The 22,495-nt window shown below is 43.2% G+C and overlaps 1 protein-coding gene and 1 long non-coding RNA gene across 2 annotated transcripts in view; one reads left to right on the top strand and one right to left on the bottom strand.

Moving 5' to 3' along the window:
• Nucleotides 1-18,050: 18,050 nt before the first annotated feature.
• LOC136363728 (uncharacterized) lies at nucleotides 18,051-19,871 on the bottom strand. Its single transcript, XR_010744034.1, has 2 exons — nucleotides 18,655-19,871; nucleotides 18,051-18,383 (listed from the first exon to the last, which is right to left on the bottom strand). It is a non-coding gene; the product is annotated as an uncharacterized lncRNA (long non-coding RNA).
• Nucleotides 19,872-20,004: 133 nt separating this feature from the next.
• ZEB2 (zinc finger E-box binding homeobox 2) overlaps nucleotides 20,005-22,495 on the top strand; it is a 114,173-nt gene continuing 111,682 nt past the window's right edge. Inside the window, 1 exon segment of the mRNA XM_066323355.1 lies at nucleotides 20,005-22,477. Coding sequence (XP_066179452.1) covers nucleotides 22,405-22,477 — 73 coding nt within the window. The 5' untranslated portion in view covers nucleotides 20,005-22,404.

The raw sequence follows: 22,495 nt of genomic DNA, 5'->3' as shown, positions 1-22,495 counted from the left end.
TACACCTCAGCTGGGATTTGTTCTAAGCATCTCACATACCCCTTTTTAAGTGATTATTTCAATCTGGTGCTCAGGGTGGGTTGGTGACAACAGCTCCTTCAGTGCAAAGGCTGAGGTTCAAGCCAGCTGTAAACAGGACTTGCACTAAAGCAGTCAAATCCTACACAATTCCTTGCTCCTGGGGAGAAGAGACATTTTTGGGGTGTCTTCGTAGCTCATCAGCACAGTTTCTACTGCAGTTAGCTCCAGGGCACAGCTCCCACTGCAGCCACATCCCCCTAAGCCCAGGAAAACATTCCAAAGCTGCTTTTCAGAAGAGGACGTAGACGCTCTTTTAGCAGTGGGATCCAAGTCTATTAAAAGCTAATGAGATGTGCCGTCCAGCGAGCTCACCAAAGTCATGAAAAACTGGTGTCAGAGCCAGGGCCAGGCCACAGCAGCTTCCAGGGCCTAATCTGTGCTCAGGCAGTTTGGTATCACGGAGACCTTCCTGCTTTTAACTCCTGAGAGGTCACCTCCAGCAGCTGAACACACACCGAGGATGTCCCAGGCTCCTGCATGACAAAACCCAGAACAAGGGCATCATTCACAGGCGCTGCCATTGGAACTGGGCTGCAAAGAAAGCTGTTTCAAATAACAACCAGGGAGTCAGAATAAAAAAAAAAAATTAAAATAAAAAAAAAAAAAAAAAAAAAAATCATGTCTAACCACATGTTGTTGAGAAGAATATTCTGCAGCATTTATCAGCCCCGACAGGAGCTTGCCTGGCAAAACTGGTTTCAATATAGGAGTTTAAGTGTATGGCAACTGAGAGAGGGAATAGAGACGCTGTCTTACACGGGGAGAATTTCTATCTGTTACTAAGCTTTAATTTTAATTGACATTAAGCAAGAAGAACCACAAGAATAGAGCAAGTGCCCATTTCTCACAGCACATCTAGCTAGTGTAGGGTTGCTCAGGGCTCATATACCACCAGTTTAGAAACATGGGTAATTGCTTATGGTCAGCATCGAACCCTTGCCAGATCACACATTAAACAGATAACCACTATTATTATAAGAGCAACTTCCTTGACCTCATATTTTGGTCTGGCTCTGAATTCCTGTCCTTTACCAGTTTGGTTTGTTGCATTTTGCCAGTCCTCTGCCTCTACATGTCATTTTCTACTCCTGTAAGTGACCGGTGCAGTGGAGAGCTCACTCTAAAAATGCATATTTGAGCACATGAATAGAATAAATTCAAGAAATATGATCACAGTTGCTCCTGTAATGTTTTTATAAACACAGAGTCTCTGCTTTTTTATTATAGTTAAGGTACAGTGTGTTATTTGGCAGAGGAATCTGACTTGAAAATGTAAAAGGTTCAGGCAACCACACATTTGGAAGTAGAAATCTTTCCTTAAAACAAGGCTCTGGTGTTTAAACATAGCAAAATTTCTGGAAACTTCAGTTTCTCAAAGTCTGCCAAAGCTCCAGTCACATGTAACATATTCTTGGGGCTTACATATAATGCTTCAAGTAATAAACAACATCTTGTTTAGAGCAGGATGGGGAAAAAAAAAAGGGAAAACATTCATTAGGAGTCAAAGCTCTACACCAGTACTGAAAACAAAGCAAGTTCCTTGCACTGAAAGCTCAGAATAACTTTTATAATGGATTAAAAAAGATTCGAGTACTCTTCACACCTCTAAATATTGCAGTTAAAATTGTAGGTTAAGTTCTTGGAGCAATTAAATAAAACATTCTATAAAAGAAATAAAATGCACTCACTGAAGCACACTCAGGTTTTCAGGAACAGAGAGAAAAGTTCTGATCATCTTAATTGGGTAACAGGATGAGTTACACACTGTACATAACTATAGGTCATCAGTAGCCCTTCAGTGCTCCCTGTACAATTCATTTATCGTGCATTTTTTATTCAGGAACAAGGCTGGATTTAAAAAAAAAAATAAGTTGCTTCCATACGAAGGCTCATCGTGCAGAATATTCACAGTTTAAATTTATGCACAGTCATCTCTACTAGTCAGACACCATTTCAGTCCTCTCATCAGAATGCACATTAACAGAATGAATTTGAGATACAGAAATAGCACACCACAGCCAGGCCTGGAGTATGGGCCCTAATACCTACCTCACTGGGATCTAGTCAGGTTTAATTAATTAATGCTTATGAAGCACTATGAGCTCCTCAGATCATCACTTCAATTCATTATCACCCCCATTTGTTTTGTGTCCCACTTCCCCCCTTAATTCAACAGTGAATTTCTTTTGGAAAGTGTTGCATTTGTAGAGTAATGAACAGATGAAAGAGGTTGGAGTGATTCCACAGGAGTATAAAAGGGAGCAGGAATCCTTCCCCTTCCTTCCTGCTTGAGTCATTTAGCATCAGGTCTGAGAGGAGCATGAAGCTTCAGGATGTGTAATGCTCTTCTAGGAGTCACCCCTGACCAAAACCGTGTCAAAATGCACCAGAAAATGATGAATGCAAGGATTTAACATTAAAACAATTGGTTTTAGCCTGGGAAACTTCTCTGCTTGCATTTATGTTAATTAAAGATGGGCATGAGCCACAATGCTCAAAGGGGTGTGGATGCAGGCACTTGGTTCTTCCCTCATCTCTAATAATTATTAGATACATTGGATGGCAATAGTTGGAAAGAAAATCAATAAGAGAATGAATCAAGAAAATGAATGGCAATTTCAAATACTTACAAGTATAGGATTTCACTCAAGGCCAAGACAAGATAAAATTAGTAGTCTGTATTAAAACAAAACAAAATACAGTTTGATCAAGCTTCCATTCAGTGGAATCTTCTTTAAGGACTTCAGATTTTGGCATTGAATAATTCAGGTCACAGAGCTTAACAGGGAAGAAAAGAAAGATTGCCTGGTGAAACTCCAAGGTTGCTATAGACTTTCCAAAGAGAAACCAGATTAAAACAAAAAAATTACTCATGGAAGAAAAGCTGATAAAGAAGACTAGAATTTGATAATGGAGGAATTTAATTATTCAGGTATTGATTGCTATGATAACTATGTGGAAGCTAACAAAGTTTGTTTGTAGCAGCAATGCTATTAGTCCAGTAACTGAGCCCTGTGCTTGGAGCTGGGCATGTGTGCTGTTATAAAATTAATTTTAATTATAAAATTTAACTTTAATCGCATTTCATGTCAATGTAAGTTTAAAAGTTAATGATAGAGAGTTCAAACTTCACTATGATAAAGATCCTCATAGATTTAAAGGATAAATCAATGGAAAACACTCTTATCAAGAAAAGCTTGGGAGAGTCACAAAGTGAATGGGCTTGAGTCAAGAGAACAATTGAAGCCCAACTATGCTGTTATTATTCATTTAAAGAGAAAATCTTACTAAAAACAAAAGAATAGATACATCCAGTGGTGAGGGGAAATACACAGTAGTGGCAATCTCAGAGTCATGAATTGAGGAATAGCAAATATGCTTTAGGGGGGGGTGTTTTGTGGTTATTCTGATTAAAAAACTTCTTCCTGCTGGACTTCAAAGTTAGGACCTCACCTTTCAGGACCCACAAATGCAGTTCCTTGTTTAGATATTTTTGTTGCTGACAAAACAAACCAAGAACTTTGCAGTTTATAAGTGGGGCTGACCTTGTACAGTCCCATGACCAGAAGAGTGGTATATTTAAACACTGTGATTTAATCAGCAGACCTGTGAGCAGCCATAAAAAAATCCAGTTCTCCCCATCTCATGTTTTTTGCCATGAAAGTTTAGGGTGGCTCAAAAGCTTTCCTATCAGACTTGCTTTCTCATTGATCCAAAAAACTGATTAACATTTTCATAGAAAACATAATCATCTTTCAGAGCAAAACCCAATTTTCATTAAAAAAAGAAAAGAAAAATAAACTTGGGAAAAAAAATAAGGTTTTGATTTTCTGTGAAAAATGTTTCTGTTTGGAACCATAACCGCAATGGTTTTTCCTCACCATGATTTATAAGCCAGACCATAATTCAGACAAAATATCAGCAAACTTCAGCAGAGAGGATGTGGCACCCAAGCTACAGCATCTTTTAAACAGGTCCAGTTAGATTACACAAATTCCATTTGTTTTAGTCTTAAATTTTTCATTTGGTTTCAATTGAAAGGGAGTGACTCTTTCCTGTGTAAAATATTAGCTTTCCGATATTAAAATCAATCTAAGCACGAATCTAATATTAATCAGCCACTTACTGTATTTACCAGAAATTGCCAGGTTCATCATTGTAATAGAAAGATCTGCAGATCGGGAACAGAAATCTGGGAGGGATAGTAAACATCCTAAAATAGTCAAATAATGGAAAAATAAAGCAGGAGAAACTCCTAGTCCAAAACAAAATATTACATACTACATAGAATTTAGAATTAAGAATTTAGCATTAAGGATTATTTTAGCAGGAGCAAATAAAAATATACTTCTTGAGCCAAAGAAATCCATGCTAAATGTGGGTAGAGACCTGTAATAAATCAGAAATGTTAAGAAGCATCCCAACAGTCATTTTGATCTCTTGGCACTGAAGTAAAGTAAGCACAGTGCATAAGGGTTAACTCCTCAGCTCACATAAATCAAGTTAACACCATTTAAGTTAGCAAAATGTATTCAAAGTCAAATTCATTTACTCCAGCCAAAGATCTGTCCCTAACTCTATCCGTTGCATTTTATACTGCATTAACAATTTTAACATATTCAGCTTTAAAGCCCAATATACTTCAATATAATCTCCATTACATACACACACTTTTATGTACACATGCATATGCAGAGGAATACATACATATAAAATTATTTTAACTTATAATATAAACAAATTAACATAACACAATTTGTAGCTATGAATAACAGAATAGGAACAGTTTTGCCGGATTTAGTGAGGAAACACACTGAAAATCCTGATTTCAGTAGAGTCAACCAACCTGGATTTCTGAGCAGGAAATCTCGCTCAAATCATCTGTTGGAATTTTTCAAAGCCACCCCTGCCAAGGTAGACAAGAAAAATCCTATGGATTGTATACAATATGCCTAGATTTTCAAAAGCATGTGTGATAAGATCCTACGCTGGAGATTACCAGCAAGGTACAGAGTCACTGCATAAATGATAACAAACTTTAATGAACTGATAAGAGTCTGCAAACAGCATTCACCGAGTGACTTAGAGATTGGCAGTCAATACAGGGTAGCGCCTCGGTCAGGTTAGGAGCTTGTCTGGTCTCTAATCTATGTAAAAGAATTAAATCAGAATATCAAAGGTAACGTATCAAGCCGTGCCGGGGACATAAAAGTGGCCGAGGGCTGTAGCAGCAATTGTCTCGCTCGGGCTATAAATGCGAGATCCACATCAGCAGCAAATGCAGCATCAGCAGCGCCGGGATCGCGCCGCTGTGCCAGAGCCCGCAGCCCGGAGAGAAAAGCAAACAGCGGATTTTTGTTGGTTTTTTGGTTGGTGTTTTTTCTTTTTTTTTTTTTTTTTTTTTTTTTTGTCATGCAGGGCCAAACGTGAAAACAAGCTCCACGTGGGCACGGGGCTGGGAAGAAATCGGTGGAGGATGTCATGGAAGGGGCAGAGGGAGGGAAACCCAGGTGCTGCTCGGGGAGGAGGGAAGAGCTCAGGGAGCAACTGGAATTGCAGCAAAAGGGAAGGAATAGATAAGAGGATGCTTTAAGTCTTTTAATCCTTAGGAGATGGGGAGTTTAGAAGAGATTAAAATCTTTTGAAATTAAAGAAGAAGAAAAAAGGGAGGGGGGAAAGTCAACCGTTTTTCTATCCCAATTGAACGGGTAAGGGTTTGGGTAAAACTTTCTGTGCCAGGAATATGACTTTGGCTTACTGTAAGGATGACAAAACCAGTCCTGTGTCCCTTGAACCCAACTCCCACATAGTTTTGGAGCACTGCAATCCCTTTCTGCCCCAGGGGTGGCAGATCTGCCCGGAAAATCTCACCACAACCAGCAGACCAGAGGACAGGACAAAAGCATCAGGGTTGATTTCTGTGCTGCCACAGCTCAGGGCAGTGTTGGAGGAGCTCCTCAGCCCTCCTGGTGCTTTTTCAGAAGCACCAAAGAGATCATGGCTCCTAAATCCTATTTATAAGGGTGTCTCCTCCCTGGAAAACCATAATTTTCAGTTTCAGTGCTCACTGAAATTTGGAGAGGTTTTGGGGACCCTGGACCTCAATCCTAGTCCATTTTTTTTTTTTTTTTTGTATTAGCAATTAACCAGGTCCAGGAAATAAACTGGCACAGAGTCATAAACTTCAAGAACAGGGCTCCAGTCCAGTGGATAGGTCTTTCCCTTGACAGAAGGATACATCTTCAAGTAAGTTTCTATTGAAAAAAAGTGAAATGAAATAATTGCTGAACATGGCTGAAGGGACCCACTCCAGCATATGAGGTTAACTAAAGAGTTTTCAGTATCATTTTTGTCCTCTGGTAACCGGACAGAATTTCAGAAGGTATTTTAATTAAACTGGCAGCAGATAAGAATGGGTTCTGCTCCTATGGCTTTGCTACTTTTATCAACTTTTACGTTCTTGTTTCTTCAAACAACTTGCCCAACAGTAGATCCAAATTCTGTTGGCATTACTGCCGCACCTACTTCACCCAATTTAATGGATCTTTCATCAAAAGCAAGACAGAAAATGTTTGGCCTCATGAGGATTTATCAGAACGGTACAAAGATTAAAATTTCAGCTTACTATTACCCACATTTTACCAATTATTCCTTTATTATCTTTATGGAATGACCCTCACAAAAAGCAACCTCATGTGGTAATCACTACACTGACTTCCACTTTTTCAGACCAGTGTCTTTAAACAAGGGATAAAAAACCCAAGAGATTTTAAGCTATGAGTGCCCAAGAGATGCCATGATAAATGTTTCTTATGTCCCTCATTGCTTTTGTCCAGACCTAAAGTGGCATTTCTGATTCCTCCTTGGATCACCCAGCTGCCTGATAAGGCTGGATTTCTTAGACTTTTACAAGGGTTTTTTTATCACTGTGGATCCCAAATATAAACCTGAAGCTTTCTGTCTCTCAGATACTGTTTACTGATTAATTTTTAACCAGCTTCATGTCCATGTTTTCATTTCTGTCACAACTGTTTCTTCACCTGCCTGAAACCAAGAGATTTCTAATTTTTCTTCCGTTTCCAAGTTTCTCAAAGTTCCCTGTCCACCCAGCACTGCCATCATAGTTCCTGAATAAAACCTCAGTGTTTCTCAACAGGGTGCAGAATTTCTTCCCCTAAACAACCTCTGCTAGCAGTGCCTCTTTTCTCAGGGGAAAATCTCTAAATAAATATATAAATCAAACTTTCTATTCACTGTAAAAGCAAGTTGCTTCCCTAAGCGACAGGTCATGGCTAGATATCAGAAATGATTGTTAATATATTTGTTTTCTGAGATTTTAATGCACTTAAACAACAAATTTTAGAGTCTTTTCTTGATCTGGCATCGCAGTGATCTACTCTGCCTGCTTCCCACTTCATGCTTCACCCAAAGTGTTTTTATTTCACCAGCCTATCAATCTTTGAAATTTGAAAATCACTCAGGTTTATCTGTGACTTGTGTTTCTTCCCCCACGATTTGTGTTGAGAGCTTTAATGACATTCTCCTTTGAGTTGCCTCAGAGGAAAGGAAAGACCCAGGTTTTTTCACGTCTGAGGAAGCATCTGTATGCTAATTCCCTCTCAACTTTGCAAGCAGAAAATTTAAAGGGAGATGGTTTTTAGCAAATGGAAGCCAGTGAGCAGTTAGAAATCTTTGTACTGGTATCAATTTCTTAGGAGGGTTTTTTTCCTCCCACCAGCTTTCAAGGCTATTTCTTGACTTTATAAGATCATTATGAGTTAATACTTGACTCCCCAAAGTCCCGCTCCACCTTAAAAATTGTACTGAATCTGTCAAACATCAATTTTGAATCAATGCCAATTCAGTATAAATAAAGTGTGATATGGACACTCCAGCAAAGGATTGCCTGCAAATCAAAAGGGCTCTTATCACACAAGGAATGTGATAGATTTTTCTCCAGTAATTCCAATTCTGATCACCTTTTCCAGAGAAGAACTTTAGTGACTAAAATAGGAATGAGATATGAAGCAATTGTTGTTTCCGGCTGTTAAAGATATTTTATATAAACGAAGGCTGAGCCTAATCATTTTTTTAAAAAAGACCTAAACATTAATATTTTCATAATTAGCTTGAGGACTGAGGTAGTCACTGTATCTGGTGAGTTTAAAAGGGGAAATAAAAAGCAGATTATGCCAATTAAAAATGAAAGGTCTAAGAATAAACAGCGAATTCTTGCAGAGGATCCAATTCACAGCATAGTAGGCATTATGTCAAATAAAACCACGGAGTGAACTGAAGTATTAATGAACAGAAGAGATAGCCAGACATGTTTACACAGGCAGACAGGGCTGGAGGATGTATCGACAACGTGGGGAGGTGTGTTGTAATAAACTTGAAGGGGGACAGACTTGCTGGGCCAAGTGTCCCTTTCCTGTCCAGGAATTCCTCATGTCCTCATTACCCTTTCACCTCTGGACAGCTGCAATATTAAAATCTGGCTCCTATCTCAAGGAAATTGAGTTTAATGTCCTTAATTTAGTCCGCAGTCCACATATATCCATATCACAAAACAATCATACAATTTGGCTGGACAGAAAGCGGCTGCTGAGGAGAGAGGCTCACGCTGGAATGGCAGCAGGGCTGTTGCAAGGCAGGCCCAAGGCCTCTATAAAGCATCTGTAGCCTGTGCAATACATGCAGGGTACACTCACACTTGTGAGAAACCATCTTATTTTCACTTCTTTCTTTTTCCTGGTATCTTTTGCAGGGAGAGTTTTAATTACCAAAGCAGTTGTCACGATCCTGTATCATGTCAGTGGCCAAGCTGGACATGAATAAAGGCAGCCTCTTGGGGTTTTTTTCATGTTTTCTTCAGCTCTAAGTGCAGCCTCAACAACTCGATTCAGCACATCTCTCTGAATCACAGAGGAGGGCTGCAGGGTTAGGTGCTGCATCCATAGATTACATACCAGGAAAAAACATGAGTGGCATATTTTGGTCCCAGGGATTGATATGCAACACTGCGAACACCAAAGTCAACTGCTAAATAATCAGGAGTCAGAAAGGGGCAGAGCAGTGGTGGAGGGGGGGAAAAAAAGTGAAGGGGATAAAAATTAATCATGGAAAGAGTGCTATGTTTTATGTTAGTAAATCATTTTAACTAATTGATTACATCATATCTCCAGCCAGGCTTCTGATTTGAAATTTTCAGGAACCGGTGGGCAGAGATGTAAAAGGCACTTGTTCTCTTCATCTGGAAAACACCTATGTTGCTCATTTTCCAACATTATGTTTGTTTTATTTTCTCTGTATTTTTCTTTCAGAATTTTTTTTATGCCTTTGTGATGATTTTCTTCGGATGTGTTTGCTTACCAACATAAGGGGCATAAAAGAGTGTAAAGATACTTGAAGAATACTGATACAAATGTCGGTGTACTGGGTGTATTTTGGCATGGAGAGAGGGGTGTAAGATGAAGGATAAGTCTGTCAGCTCACGGCAGATGTGGCTGATTTGTAAACGATAAAAATTGTAGGATTTCTTCCTTTTGATGCACTGCACTTTTATTAAAAGAAAATCCCCTGGAAACCTCTGTAAATGGCATGAAACATATAATTAGACTTAGCTTTTTTCACCCTCTGCTTATTTAAATACTCTGTAACTTCAGCAGTGATTCAGTAACAACAGATTTTATAGAAACATCTGACAATGAGAACAAATATTTGCAGTGTTTTCAGTCTCTGCTCAGTGTTTCTCTCTACGAGGCAGAGCTTGCCTTCCTTGTGTGTGGATCAGTGTTGCTTTCCCTGCTGCTCACACCTCCAACCAGATCCACTTTCCCACACTAAATATCAGGTGTGACTTTTTACCCCTCACTCCCTACCTCCGAAACACCGCCCTACAAATTCCTGTCTCCAGATTCCAGGCACAGACCTCCCAAAAATGAGTGCCACCAGCAGGCAGCCTTTGGCATAGGCAAAACCATCGTGGCCAGGCACTCACCTGCCCCAACAGCAGATATCCAAGGCTGTGCTGTGGTTGGATTCCTTCTCTTTTCCCTGGGCTCCACCATTTCTGGCCTTTCCCTGTGTGGTAAGGAAAGAGGTTTATACGCAGGGAGCTGCCCCAGCAGAGGCATTGAGGTAAAAGGGCTACAAAGTCATCCAGGATGGGCTTTCCTGCCCTGAGCCTCAGCACCAGCCCAGAGCCATCAGAACAACCTGTGCAGCAAATAAATATCATGTTCTTACTATGTACAGTGGGTTGGGTCCATGCCAACATCTTCACTTGTGGAATGGGGCTCAGCCCAGTTATGGGACAGGAGATTGAGACATGGAGCTACAATTCCTAACTCCTGAAGCCAAGGAGGTCAACACTCACAGCAGCCCAACCCAGGCTGCCAGAGACCATGTTGCCTCCTCCCTAGCCCAGAATTTGGGAAGTCACAGCCATTTACAACCTCTTTGTCAGGCCCATTGGCACGTGGACCCCCTGACATGTGGATCCTCTTGCTGATCATCAGACAGTACTCCCACATTCTGCCTGGTGCCCTTTTTGGACCCATTTCCAACCTGTCAGAACAAGGGGCAAGAATACTGTCAATAGAGTTGCTTCTGAATGTTAAAAAAAAAAAAAAAAAAAAAAAAAAAAAAAAAAAAAAAAAAAAAAAAAAAGATAAAATTAGCCATTTTTAGAGGGTTTCAGGTTGAAGGTTGCTTGTCAGAATCCAAGAAGAGAGCAGCAGTTGTTCTGACACTGCGGTTTTCACATCCTTGTCAGAGATTTGAAGCAGGAGAGCTGATGTGTGTTAAAAAAGGATGGGAAGGTTTAAAATAGTTTAGATGCTGCCTGGAGCAAGTTTGAAGAGATATAGTAAGGAGGATTGGTAGGAGTGTACGTGCACCTAAAACCATCCATGAGGGGAAACAACTTGTCCAGCTGCTGGTACCTTTAATTCAATTCTGACCTGAAACCCCTGAAATGACCCAGAGACGAGTCAAGAAATTTCCCAAGAAACATTTTTAAAACATAAATCGGGGAGTGACAACATGGAGAACACTTTCATTGCAAGGGAAAAGAAAAAAAAAAATCTCTCTCTGGTTTTTGACAGCTCTAATAACCCAGTCTAAGATTTGGGCTTGGAAAGGAGCCAGTTGGCCAAGCCTCTATCCACAGACAGGCTGGAGATGATGCTGATAGTCAGAGGGAAGCAAACAGAAGACCTGGCAAGTCCAATGCCACCCCTGACGAAGGGGATGTCTGCCAGCTCCTGGGTAAATCTGCAGTTTAGGTGTGCAGCAGTCACTGGGTTGTGCCTCTGCTTCTCCTGGAATCTGATCCAGTCAGCAGCCACCCGCAGAACGGCGGCAGTTTCCCAGATATTGGGCAATTCTGTACACAAGGAAACTATGCTGCTACAGCTAATTGCTTTGGAAACTATGCTGCAGCAGCTAATTGTTTCAAACCATTTGGGATTTTCTAAATATCTTCGTAACCCTTGTGTTTCTGTAGATTTTAAAACATCCTGAAGTCGTGAAAAGAAGAGTATGTTTTCCCTGGGGCAACGATAAGAAATAATTGGGGCAAATGATCAACTCTGAAACTTTCAGGTGGACATCAAAATGTCAGCTTTGCACCCAGATTCTTTGCTGTTAATTTCACCTCCATTAACTTAATCAGGAGTCAGTGGGAAAAATAGGATGACACTAAGAAAGCCAGGGAAAAGGAAATTTGATCTAGTCCCAAACAGGTCCACTGTGTAGCTGTAGAATTTATATTCACCATTCAACCTGAAGTGAAACAAACAAACAAAACAAAAAAATCTCCATGATAATAAATCTTCCACAAAGCTGTCTGTTCCGTTGATCTCATTGGATGATCTTCATGTCCCATCCCTGGAAGAGTCCAAGGTTGGAGGCTTGGAGCACCCTGGGCTAGTGGAAGGTGTCCCTGCCCATGCCAGGGGGTGGAATGGGATGAGCTTTAAGGTTCCTTCCCACCCAAACCACTCTGGGATTCTCAGCAGTGGATGCCTTCACCCCAGAACTGCTGCTGTGTGATCCCCAGGCCCAGAAGGGGTGTCTCCCTTTACAAAGAAATGCTGGAGCATCTCAGGGATGTTTGCTTCCTCTCCTGCTTTTAGAACCAAAAAAGCAGAGGTTTAACCCCAATTCCCACCCCGTCCTTTTGCAAAGAACTTGCTGGCATTGCCACCACTCTCATGGCCAAAGCAGTGGCAGTTTTGGCCACCAGGCTCGGGAAAAAATTAAAAAAAAAAAAAAGTAGGAAAAAAGAAAAAAAAAAAAAAAAAAAGAAAGAAGAAAAGAATCTGTTATCACTGAGCATATGCAACTGCTAAACATCCTATTCAGTATAACTTCAGCCTGTTCTGAGAACTGAGTTTCACAGTTTCTTAATGCAGTATCTGTCTGTCAGATATTGCCCAGTACATTACCATAGTCTATATAATATACTTCCACCAAAAAAACCAAAATATTTTGGGCATGTTTTTCACTACCTGCTGTGGAAAGAAAAAAGATATTAAAAGCTTTTGTTTTCATTTTACACTGCATATGTCCTGTGTTCCCTGTATTAATGGCACTAAGGAAATTTAAACACTGTGATGAATTTGTTCCTCCATTTTGATGCAATTTCTCTAATCTGCTAAATATAAATAGTGCATCAGTTTTAGATATTTCTAGAGCAACCATCACCTTAGGTCTTCAGTATGGCATCAAGGAGCCAACAGGCTATACACAGAATATTTGGGCTCCCTGTACTTTTAAAGGTGCCACTAAGTAAAATTCTCCAAATCTTTGATTTCTTACTAAATTAAATTCTCACAGAAGTGAAGGCAACTCCTTGGGCGCCAGGCAGACAGTATTCCTGTGATAACTAACCCATGGCCAGAGGCGGTGGAGCAAATTTCATTCCTTTATTTAATCTTTCTACCTTTTCTGGTTCTGGTTTTGTCCAGCTGCCCCTTCCTCCTTTCTGTTCCCTCTGTGGCTGAGCTGTGCTCACACCACCCCAGCTCTGAGTGGGGTTGCACAACAAGCACCATCCCTTGCACCCCTTTGCTGACCAACTTATAACTGCTCTGCACTTCTGTTGTTCCTTTATCACCACCAGCTACTGCGAGGTGAGGTCTTGAGGGCCATGATTCTTGATATATTAAAATATATCAAGAAATTATTTGAAGTTGTCTCACTGGGAGGACAGAGTTAAAATTTATATTAAAAGTTCCCAGTGTTTTAAGCACCTCAATTTGAAACAACCTTTGGTCTTCTCACTGAGTGTCATATAAACAAGACAGGAACACTGTGTGTCTGAGATATCTCTTTATGGTTTCCTAGCTTAACCTCACATGGGTTTAGGTATTGCAGGGGACCTCAGCAATGTATATAAGGAAATGAGGCCTAAATGTGCTCATATCCAGAGGATTCACCACCTTATTAATGCATATATGTCATGCATAGATTATTAACAGCTTCATAACTAGATAGGAACTTGCATTTCAATAAACATACTTTTACAAGTGCAAAGGAAAAAAAAGTTTTGCATTAGGATGTTACTTACTTCGTGTCTTTGTCCTGGGAGAATGCAACTAAAGAAACCACATTTAAAATCAGACATTAGATATGCAAATATGTGTTCAGATCAGAGATACGAAAATTATTCAAATGATTAATTATTCATCATAAAAATGTCAATTAATAATTCTGAAGCATAATAGGCATCTTTCTAATGCATCTTTATTTTTCAAGCCTAAATACTGTTGAATCTATGTTCAATTGCATTCTAACAAGTTTTTAAAAATTCAACAAAGTAAACAACCAACTATAAACAAAAGTGAGCTGTGAATTTTAATCACTGCCAACTGAGCCAAGGAATGTGGCCCAACTTCAGCATTGATCCCAGAAGAGAAGGAAAAGCATCCCCAGCTCATGGTGTGGGACAGTGGCTGGAGGATGCTTGTCTCTCACTGCTCTCTGCCCAAGGAGAAAGGAAATGTTGGGACCTGTGGATGCTGTTGCTCTGCTGCAGACACACAGACAGACATCATGAACAGCAGCTGAGCAGCTCCAGGCCATCAGAAGTAGCTTTATAAATGACAAAATTAACAAAAACATACGAGGAGATTCACTTTTAACGTTCAGGGACTCGCACAAGATCAAATATTACAGTGATCTGCTGGTTAGAAATGCCCAGGGATAGATAAATTAAAGCCAGACAATCTTTTCCCTTGCTTTTGGCTTCTATCCTATCCCTACATGGGTTTTCCGCAGAGGAACTCGAAAACTTTGGGAATGTTGATTCAAAAGGTTTCTTCCCAAATACCTCATCAGCGGGTGGGAGGAGAGACATTCCCTGACCCTTTCTTCCTCTCCTCTGTGCCCTCTCCTCCATGTGGAAATTGGAAAAAAAATAAAGGCTTTGCTTTCTAAATTTTAGTTTATAGGGACACCTGTATTGAGCAAAAGTATCCAGCAGCATCTTGGGCCCACATGGGGCCTTCCCTGCCCACAAAAATTATTCCAGCCTGTCTTTTCCTCTACTGCCACAGGTGACTGCAGAAAATAACCCCCCTGGCATCTCTTTTTGTTTGATTTGGGGTTTTTTTGCAACTTCAGAATTCTTTTGCAAGGCAAGGACATCTCCTACACCCCAGAGATAGGAGCATGAGAAACAGCCAGAACCCACAGGGATCCCAAATCTTGCAGGAGCAGCTCCCTCAGAGGAGCAGGGCTGTGGAGAGGGAAGGATGCTCTCCCCAGGCTTGGCTGCAAGTGGGCACATCTCATCTGGGTCCCCTACACGGGGATGTTTAATCCCTGATGTAGGAAGGGTTCCACACTTTAGGGAAAATAGTCGAGAGTTCTGACTACAAAAGACATGAAGGAAAAGCCTCAGAGCAGCTAAAGTGTATTTAGAGGTGTCAAACCTCTGTCTTCACCAACCTCTAAAATGTATTAGTCAAAACTCATCAGCCAGGACATCTTTGCTCCCATTCCCTCAGTTTTCCTCCTTCCACGTGGTGGGCAAGAAAACACAGTCCCTGGTACTCATCCTCCAGCGGGGAAAAAGCAAACACACCAACATAAATAAGGCAGTGAATCATCCCCTCAGCCTGTGCCACCAGGTCCCCATAAAGCCACCATGGCAGAAGGTCTCAGCAGGAGGCTCAGGTCCTCCAGGGCCCCAGAGCTCTCCTTGGTGGCTCATGTCCCTTTCCCTCTCAGCTAGAGCTGCATGCCTGGGATCACAGGGAGGTCTCTCTCTGCACAACCCCTTTCCCATGGCAGGGTTTGTCCCTGGCAGCAGGATTTGACCCTGGCTGCCCCTCCAGATCCACACAGTGATGGGAACATGGGGTTATCTCCAAGGGGCTCATCTTCATCACGTTAGGGTTTGGTGGACAAAGAAAACCCGCTGAGGAGCTGGAGGCAAGGCAGCTTCTCCCGTGACTTTAACCAGGCAGGTTTGCACCAGGATCAGGCCACCCTCATCTCAACTTGTGGCATGCAGGAAAACCTGAGGGAAAGAGGAGAAACCTGCAGTCAGAGAATTGCCCTTAAAACCATCTCCAAGCTACAGTGCTTGGGAGCTACACACAAGGAAGGAGCTGGGGTTTGTGAGGATATTTTGGCTCTGCTTGCTTTTAAACTGATGGAGTTGGGGGGAATAGGATGTGCAAAAGTTTTAAAATAGAGCAGGGAACAGGATCTGCATGGGGATGCTGATGGAGCAGGGACTGGGATCCTGGCTGCCAGCACCACCCCAATAAAGGCAGGATCTCTAGCCTGTCATTATTTCCATCTCCTAAAGAAGCTGCACACCCATTATTAGTTCAGAGCCAGGCAGGAAATCATCGCCTGGATTAAGGTTAAATTCCATCTCAGAAGGGCTTAGCTGATTGCTAAATGTTTATGTCCAGTGTCCAAAAATTAAGAATAAAATAAAATTAAAAAAAAAAAACCCTCAACAAACACCCTCACATCTCACATTAAAATAACATCTAATAACGTTGGGTGCTCTGTCAGTCCTGCGAAGATCCGAGCAGTTTTATCGCTCCAATGCAAACCCTGCAGAGCACATCCTTAGCTGGGGGAACTGTGAGATTGAGGGCTGAAAGAACAGCCAGCAAAATTATGAATAGGGATTATCTGACAATGCCAACATGTTTCTTAAAGCCCTTGAGCATCATCACACGCTCTGAGGGTTTGTTTTACAGCGTGGCTGCAGATAAATATATTTTATTGATACGCCATCGACAGCACTCCTGCCTACTGCGAGGAGCAGGCTGCAGCCTCTCGTAATCTCCAGTTCATCCCCTTGTTTTGTAATCTGGAAATGTAGGAACAATATGTAAGGAGTTTGTGATGGGATTAATTTATTTTGAGAACTTGATGGTTGGTTTTTTAGGTTTTCTCCTTTTTCTCCTAGAAAACGTGGGTGAGTGGAAATCGAGCAAGTCAGTAATTAGCATTCACTTTTTTCTTTTCCTTTCTTTTTATCATATGCATCTAAATTCAGTTTAGCTCTTTAAGGAATTGCCAGACTGCCCTTGATTTATAGGCAGTGCCTTCTGGATCTGAGAGGATCTAATTCAAACTAATAATACTTGAATCTGATTTCAGGATATTTGTGCTGTGCTATATATTTCATTAAGATATCATCATTCTGTGCGTGTGTGTGTATGTGTGTGATATGTCTCTGTGCATCCAGGTACATTTAGGCACGGAGAAGTCATGCATCCTGCAGGAAAATCCTGCTGGCATTTAGAGAACAGTGGAAAGAAAACTTTTAACAGAGCCACGATGTCTCGTAGCAGGGGATAAAACCAGAAACAGAAATAAAAAATACGAATAAAAATAATAATTAAAAATACTAAGGCAGCTCTTTGCCACCTTTGCCTAGTTGGGGATTGCAGCGGCAGCAGACGGCCAGAGCCTGCCTCTCCCTCCTCGGGGCTGAGGAGGGGGACACCCCGAGGTGACACTTCCCAGCCCGAGAGGGCATTTGGATGTCCCTACCCGGAGCCCTCCCGTGCTCTGCCTCCCCCGCGTCTCGCAGGGACACCCACTCCTGTCTAAACTAAGAGATGACCAAAAAACCAACAATAATAAAAACCCCCATCGGTGGCTGTGATGAGCTGCAAAGACACCCTGAGGGGGGGCGAGGGGGGGGTCCATTCCTTCCTTCGCGATGCTGAACAGTCAGGGAGGTGTTCCCTGAGCAGGACGATTTTGGAGCGCGATCCCATCGCTGTGGCTCGCCCTGCACTTCTTTGCTTTAGACACACGTTCAATGCACAGTTCGAGAGCAGTTTGTCTAAGCTCAGTGTAAGTAAAAGTGCAGCGTGGGATCGGTGTGCCATTTGTTTCGGTTTTCTTCGGGAGAGGGAGAAGGAAGGAAAAAAAATTATAATAAAATCAAGTGCCGGAGTAGGCTGAACTCTTGTCAGAGCAGGGAAATTGTTCCGCAGCTCTTTAACGCAGCCCTTTGGGCAGCCCCACGTTTCACCTCGGGAAGGGACCGCTCCAGTGGGCAAGACGCGAAGTTTCTCTTTGCAGTGAGATTATTTCGAGCTCCTTCAGGAGGAAGGAACCGGCTGTGGGTTGTGCTGGGAGCCGGGCGTGAGCGGCTGGAGCCTCCCGGATCTGCCCCTTCTGCAGCCGAACGCCTTCGCTCAGCATCCCCGGCTCGCTCTGCCTTGACTTACTTGGGTATTACTTCTCGATTACGTGCGGTGTAAACCGGCTTTTTGATTAACAAACCGGCAGAGCGTTGGTTAAGAACACTTAAACTTCAAAAAAAGAGAAAAAACTATCCCCCTGGGAAGTGGGCTCTGAATTGGTTAATAATGTGCAGTACTTGCTAAATTGCTGACTTCCAGATGTGGAAAATATCTTTCTTGTTTAGGACCTACGTAACCTGATTGGATTACGACAGAAGCGTCACATTGGAAGGCTTTTGAGTGATGATTTAATTAACCATACAGTAGAAAGCTGTATTTGCCAGGAAACCCCTTCCATATTTGCATAACCAATCCCTTCAGTGCAAAGGTGGAGTCTGGGCTCCTTTTTTTTTTTTTTTTTCCTTTTTTTTGTTTTTTTTTTTTTTTTTTTTTTCCTATATGTTATTTTATTTTAATTTTAATACTTGAAAAGAGTGAAAAACTTGTAACCTCCCTGAAGTTCAGCCCCACGCGTTACTCGTCCACGCTGTCTCTCTGCTCATCCAGCTACTTCCAAGAAAGAGCAGAGCCAGGAAAAGAGCCCATCTCACCCCTGATCCATATCTGTGAACAAAACAGATAGACTGTAAGATCTCAGCACGTTTAGTTGATTTTTTTTTTTTTCTCATCAGATTTAGCTGACTATTCAAATAACCTGGATGAGCGCTGAAATGAAGGGGGGCGGGGGGGGGGGAGAAAAAAAAATTAAAAATCCCCAAAAGAAACGCGTGAAGGATAAAAATAAAACCGCACCAAAACAAGCCAGGAGAGCTTATTTGAGGTACCCGAACAGAGTTTAGTTTCTAGGCTTTATGTTAGGGTAAGTTTTGCTCACCGCAAACGAGGCGAGAGCCCGGAGCGGGGCTGGCCGCGGGACGATGCGCGGCAGGATGCGGCCCTGGCCGGCTCCGCGGGCGGGCGGGGGGACCCCCGAGGTTGATCCGGGGGGATCCCGCCCGAGGATGGCAGAAGCGGCAGGGATCCAGCCTGGGGACAGGGAGCCAGCCTGGGGACAGGGAGCCAGCCTGGGGACAGGAGATCCGGCGGGATCTTGCTGGGGAGGGGGCGGGGGATTCCGCCTGGGGGAGGGCAGGGGATGCGGCGGGGGGGACCCAGGGGCAGGGATGCGCCTCGGGGACGGGGGGGTGAGCAGGGCTGAGCCCCAGGCGGTGGCAGGGATGCTGGGCTGGGCGCGGGGGGAGAGCAGGGTGGCCCGGCGGGGCAGGGGGCTGCAGCCCCCGGGGGGGTTGGGATGCGCTGGCGGGGAGCGCTGAGTTTCCGCGGGGCGCGGAGCGGAGCGCAGCGGCGGGGCGGGGGGCGGGCGCGGGGCGGGGGGCGGGCGGGAGGAGGTGGAATTGCATTTCTGCCGCTAAAGCGTTCGCGGAGACTTCAAGGTATAATCTATCCCAGATCCTTTCCCAGAGAGAAACTTGGCGATCACGTTTCCACATGATGCTCACGTTTGGTGCTCTCCAATTATCCCTCCCCACAAAGATAGGTGGCGTGTGTTGCAGGGTCTCTCCTCTCGCTCGTACAGAAAAGAAAAAGAAAAAAATGTCATTAGAAGAGGCGTAACACGTCAGTCCGTCCCCAGGTTTGTGTTTCCTGGAGTGGCAGAAAGAGATCAGTCCTAACCTGCCCAGCAGGAATAACGGTCCTTCCGACAACTCTTTGCAAGGCTTTTTACAATTTCTCCAGGAGCTGCATCTCCCTTCACCTTTTCTCCTCCACTTCGCGGCTTCTTCATGCTTTTTCTTCTCACCATTTCTGGCCAAAACTACAAACAAGACTTCGCAGGTAGGTTCGGAATTTAATTCCATTTTCTCTCCTTTTATTTTTTTTTTCTCTTCTCTTTTTTTCCCCTCACACCACCTCACGCATCAGCGGGCTTATTTCATTTCGAGAGTATTTTAATTTTTCTGGATTGTTTATACTTGGGGCGAAAAAACCTTTTCTATTTTTTTTTTTTCAATCTTTTTTACCGAAACCTGAAGTCACTCCAGCACCGCTCCAGGAAGGGGTGAGCAGTTTCGGGGTGCTCGGGGCTGTACCACCACCACCCCTGCACTCCTTACCTGTCAGCCAGGTACGGGAGGTGCCTTTTAAAACGCAGCAACAAAAGTTTTCGTGTTAGGAAAGGACTTCGTCCCCCTGAAAAAAAAAAAAAAAAAAAAAAAGCCACAAAAAAAAAAAACCACCCCTGAAACATTCCCCCACCCACCTCCTGCTCTTTTTATTTCAGATTTTACATCTGAGCTCTGAAAGTTTGCAGGTACCTGTTAATGCTTTGCATGCCCTGAGCATGCAGAACCAGCCCGGCCGGGCACCGCTGGAGCCCCAGCCCCGGGCAGAGCTCCCCGGCAAAGGATGTGTTTCCCCAAACAGAAAGTTTTGCTGTTTTGTCTGCTTAGTTGGTTTCATTTCTATATTTTATTTTGTGAAGCTAAGTGAAGTAACACCTTAGCTTCTGGGAGCCTAAAGCAAGAAGTGAAAGTACAGACTGGAACTTAAAAGTCATTTACCAAAAGGAAAAAAAAAATTAAATTAAAATTAATACATATTTTTTAAAGCTTGCCGGCCCTCTGGGAAGAAAAGTGTTCTCGAAATTTGCAGGTTTAAAATTATTGACAACTTTTTACAGGAGGCTGGAGAGTAGGGAAGGGAGTGAAATGCATTTAAAACAATTCACCACTGGTCGTTTTGCATTAAAACGCCAATTGCCGAGGCAGGCAGAGGGGTCTGGGCTCGCCTCGGTGCCTGTCCTCCATCCCCGCTGTATCTCCTCTCCTGGCAGATCCACCGCGGTGATGCCACCATTGCCCATCCCGGCCTCGGGAATAACTGGCAAATACTAAAGTTTCTAGCACATTTCTCAGCCTCTTCTTTGCTCAGTTACATTCATCCACATCCACAGAGCCACCCATTCCCTCTTGTCCAGGCGGAATCCCAGGCAGGAGAGTGTGAGCAAACACGCTGACCCCACACACACTCTCTCAATCTTCCCATCCTCTTACCTGCTTGGAGATTTATTATTTTTTATTTATAGCCGAGCAGGTTTTATAACAGTAAACGCCTGAGGAGAGAGTTCAAGCAGAATAAAAAGACCCAACAGCAGCACACTTCATTGCTCAGTCCTGGTGTGAAGCTCCAGCAAAGTAAAAAGACACAAGGGAGGGGAAAGAGGAAAAGGGAGGAGAAAAAAATATCTTACTCTGCTTAAAATGTATGTATATGCATATATATCGAAATTGTTGAGTCAGGTAATAATTTTTTAAGGCTTTATGTAAAACTCCCAGTGCAGGAGAAGACAATAGATGTGAAGGCGAGGGGGCATCCTGCTCAGGAGAGCAAGGGTTAATTGCCCTTGTTTTACAGTTTGCATCTGTTACATCTTTTATAGCCCCCTGTTTAAACTAATCCTCAAGTCAAAGCATCTTTAAAGCTACAGCATCTTCTTCGAGATGGACTGAGTTTCAGGAGCGTGCTTGCAGCAAACCAAACGCTCTTGCCCCTCTGTCCCTTTGACAGATAGAGCCTCCTGCCCAGCCCGGGCACACAGGCACACACAGTAGGTCTAAAAGTTTACAAGTTGCTTTTATTTATTATGTGTTTTTTTTTTTTTTCTTAAAAACAAAACAAAACAAAAAACCCCAAACCCCAACTGAAAGGCTGTGAAAACTCTGACAGCGGTAGTTTTGATTTCTGTTTCTTTTCTGGGAAGGAAAAAAAAAATTGACATTCTGAAGCTTTGTTTAACTAAGGGGCAGGGGAAACCCTGAATATTGTCAAACTGACTAAAAAGGTGACAGAGGTTTATAATTACACTCCTCGTTGTTAGGGGGAGGGGGAGGCATCCGTGCTGATCTTTACCCCAAAAGGACAGGGGAGAGCCATGTTTCCCTCTCCTCTTATCACTTTGCTGGAGTGCACTTTGGGGGGCACAAAAATGAAGGCAGGAGAAGGGTAGGATCTCGCTTGAAAAGAAGTTCTAGTGTCAAATTAAAGTACTTTTCGGAGGAAATGGTCCGCCTAGCATTGAGTCAAACAGCCTACTGTAAAAGCTGTGCATTCCCTCATACGGTCATGAGTTATGACTCATTTGAGATGTAATTCTTGTCTCTCTCTCTCTCTCTCTCTCTCTCTGATCTGCTTTGCTGGTGCAACACACACACACGCAGCGAGGGAGACACACGCGCTCTCACACACACACACACACAGACACACACACACACACAGAGGGAGAGAGAGAGAGAGAGGGAGCAGAAATAAATAAATAAATAAATATATAAATAAATAAAGAAGAAATCTGCCCGGCTGGGGAGAGAGGGGGAGCCCGCTCCGACCGCGTCCCACCTCCCCCGGCACGGCCAGCCTCGCCGTGTGCGTGGATGGGTTCTTTTTCGGGTGCAAACTGGGGTCCCCGTTGGCGCCCTGCGTTTAAATGGGACATCCCGATGCCCACATTGTCGCTGTGTTTGGTCGTTACATAGAGCCTGCGTGCTGCCGCTGCCGCCGCTGCCGCCGCCGCTGCTGCTGAATCAGGGAGTCGAGCCCATGCGAACTGCCATCTGATCCACTCTTATCAATGAAGCAGCAGATCATGGCGGATGGCCCCAGGTGTAAGAGGCGAAAACAAGCCAACCCCCGGAGGAAAAACGGTAAGACGGCCCCCCGGG

The sequence above is a fragment of the Sylvia atricapilla genome, chromosome 7, assembly GCF_009819655.1.
Source record: "Sylvia atricapilla isolate bSylAtr1 chromosome 7, bSylAtr1.pri, whole genome shotgun sequence".
NCBI lineage: Eukaryota > Metazoa > Chordata > Aves > Passeriformes > Sylviidae > Sylvia > Sylvia atricapilla.
This window is presented reverse-complemented; position numbering and strand designations above follow the sequence as displayed.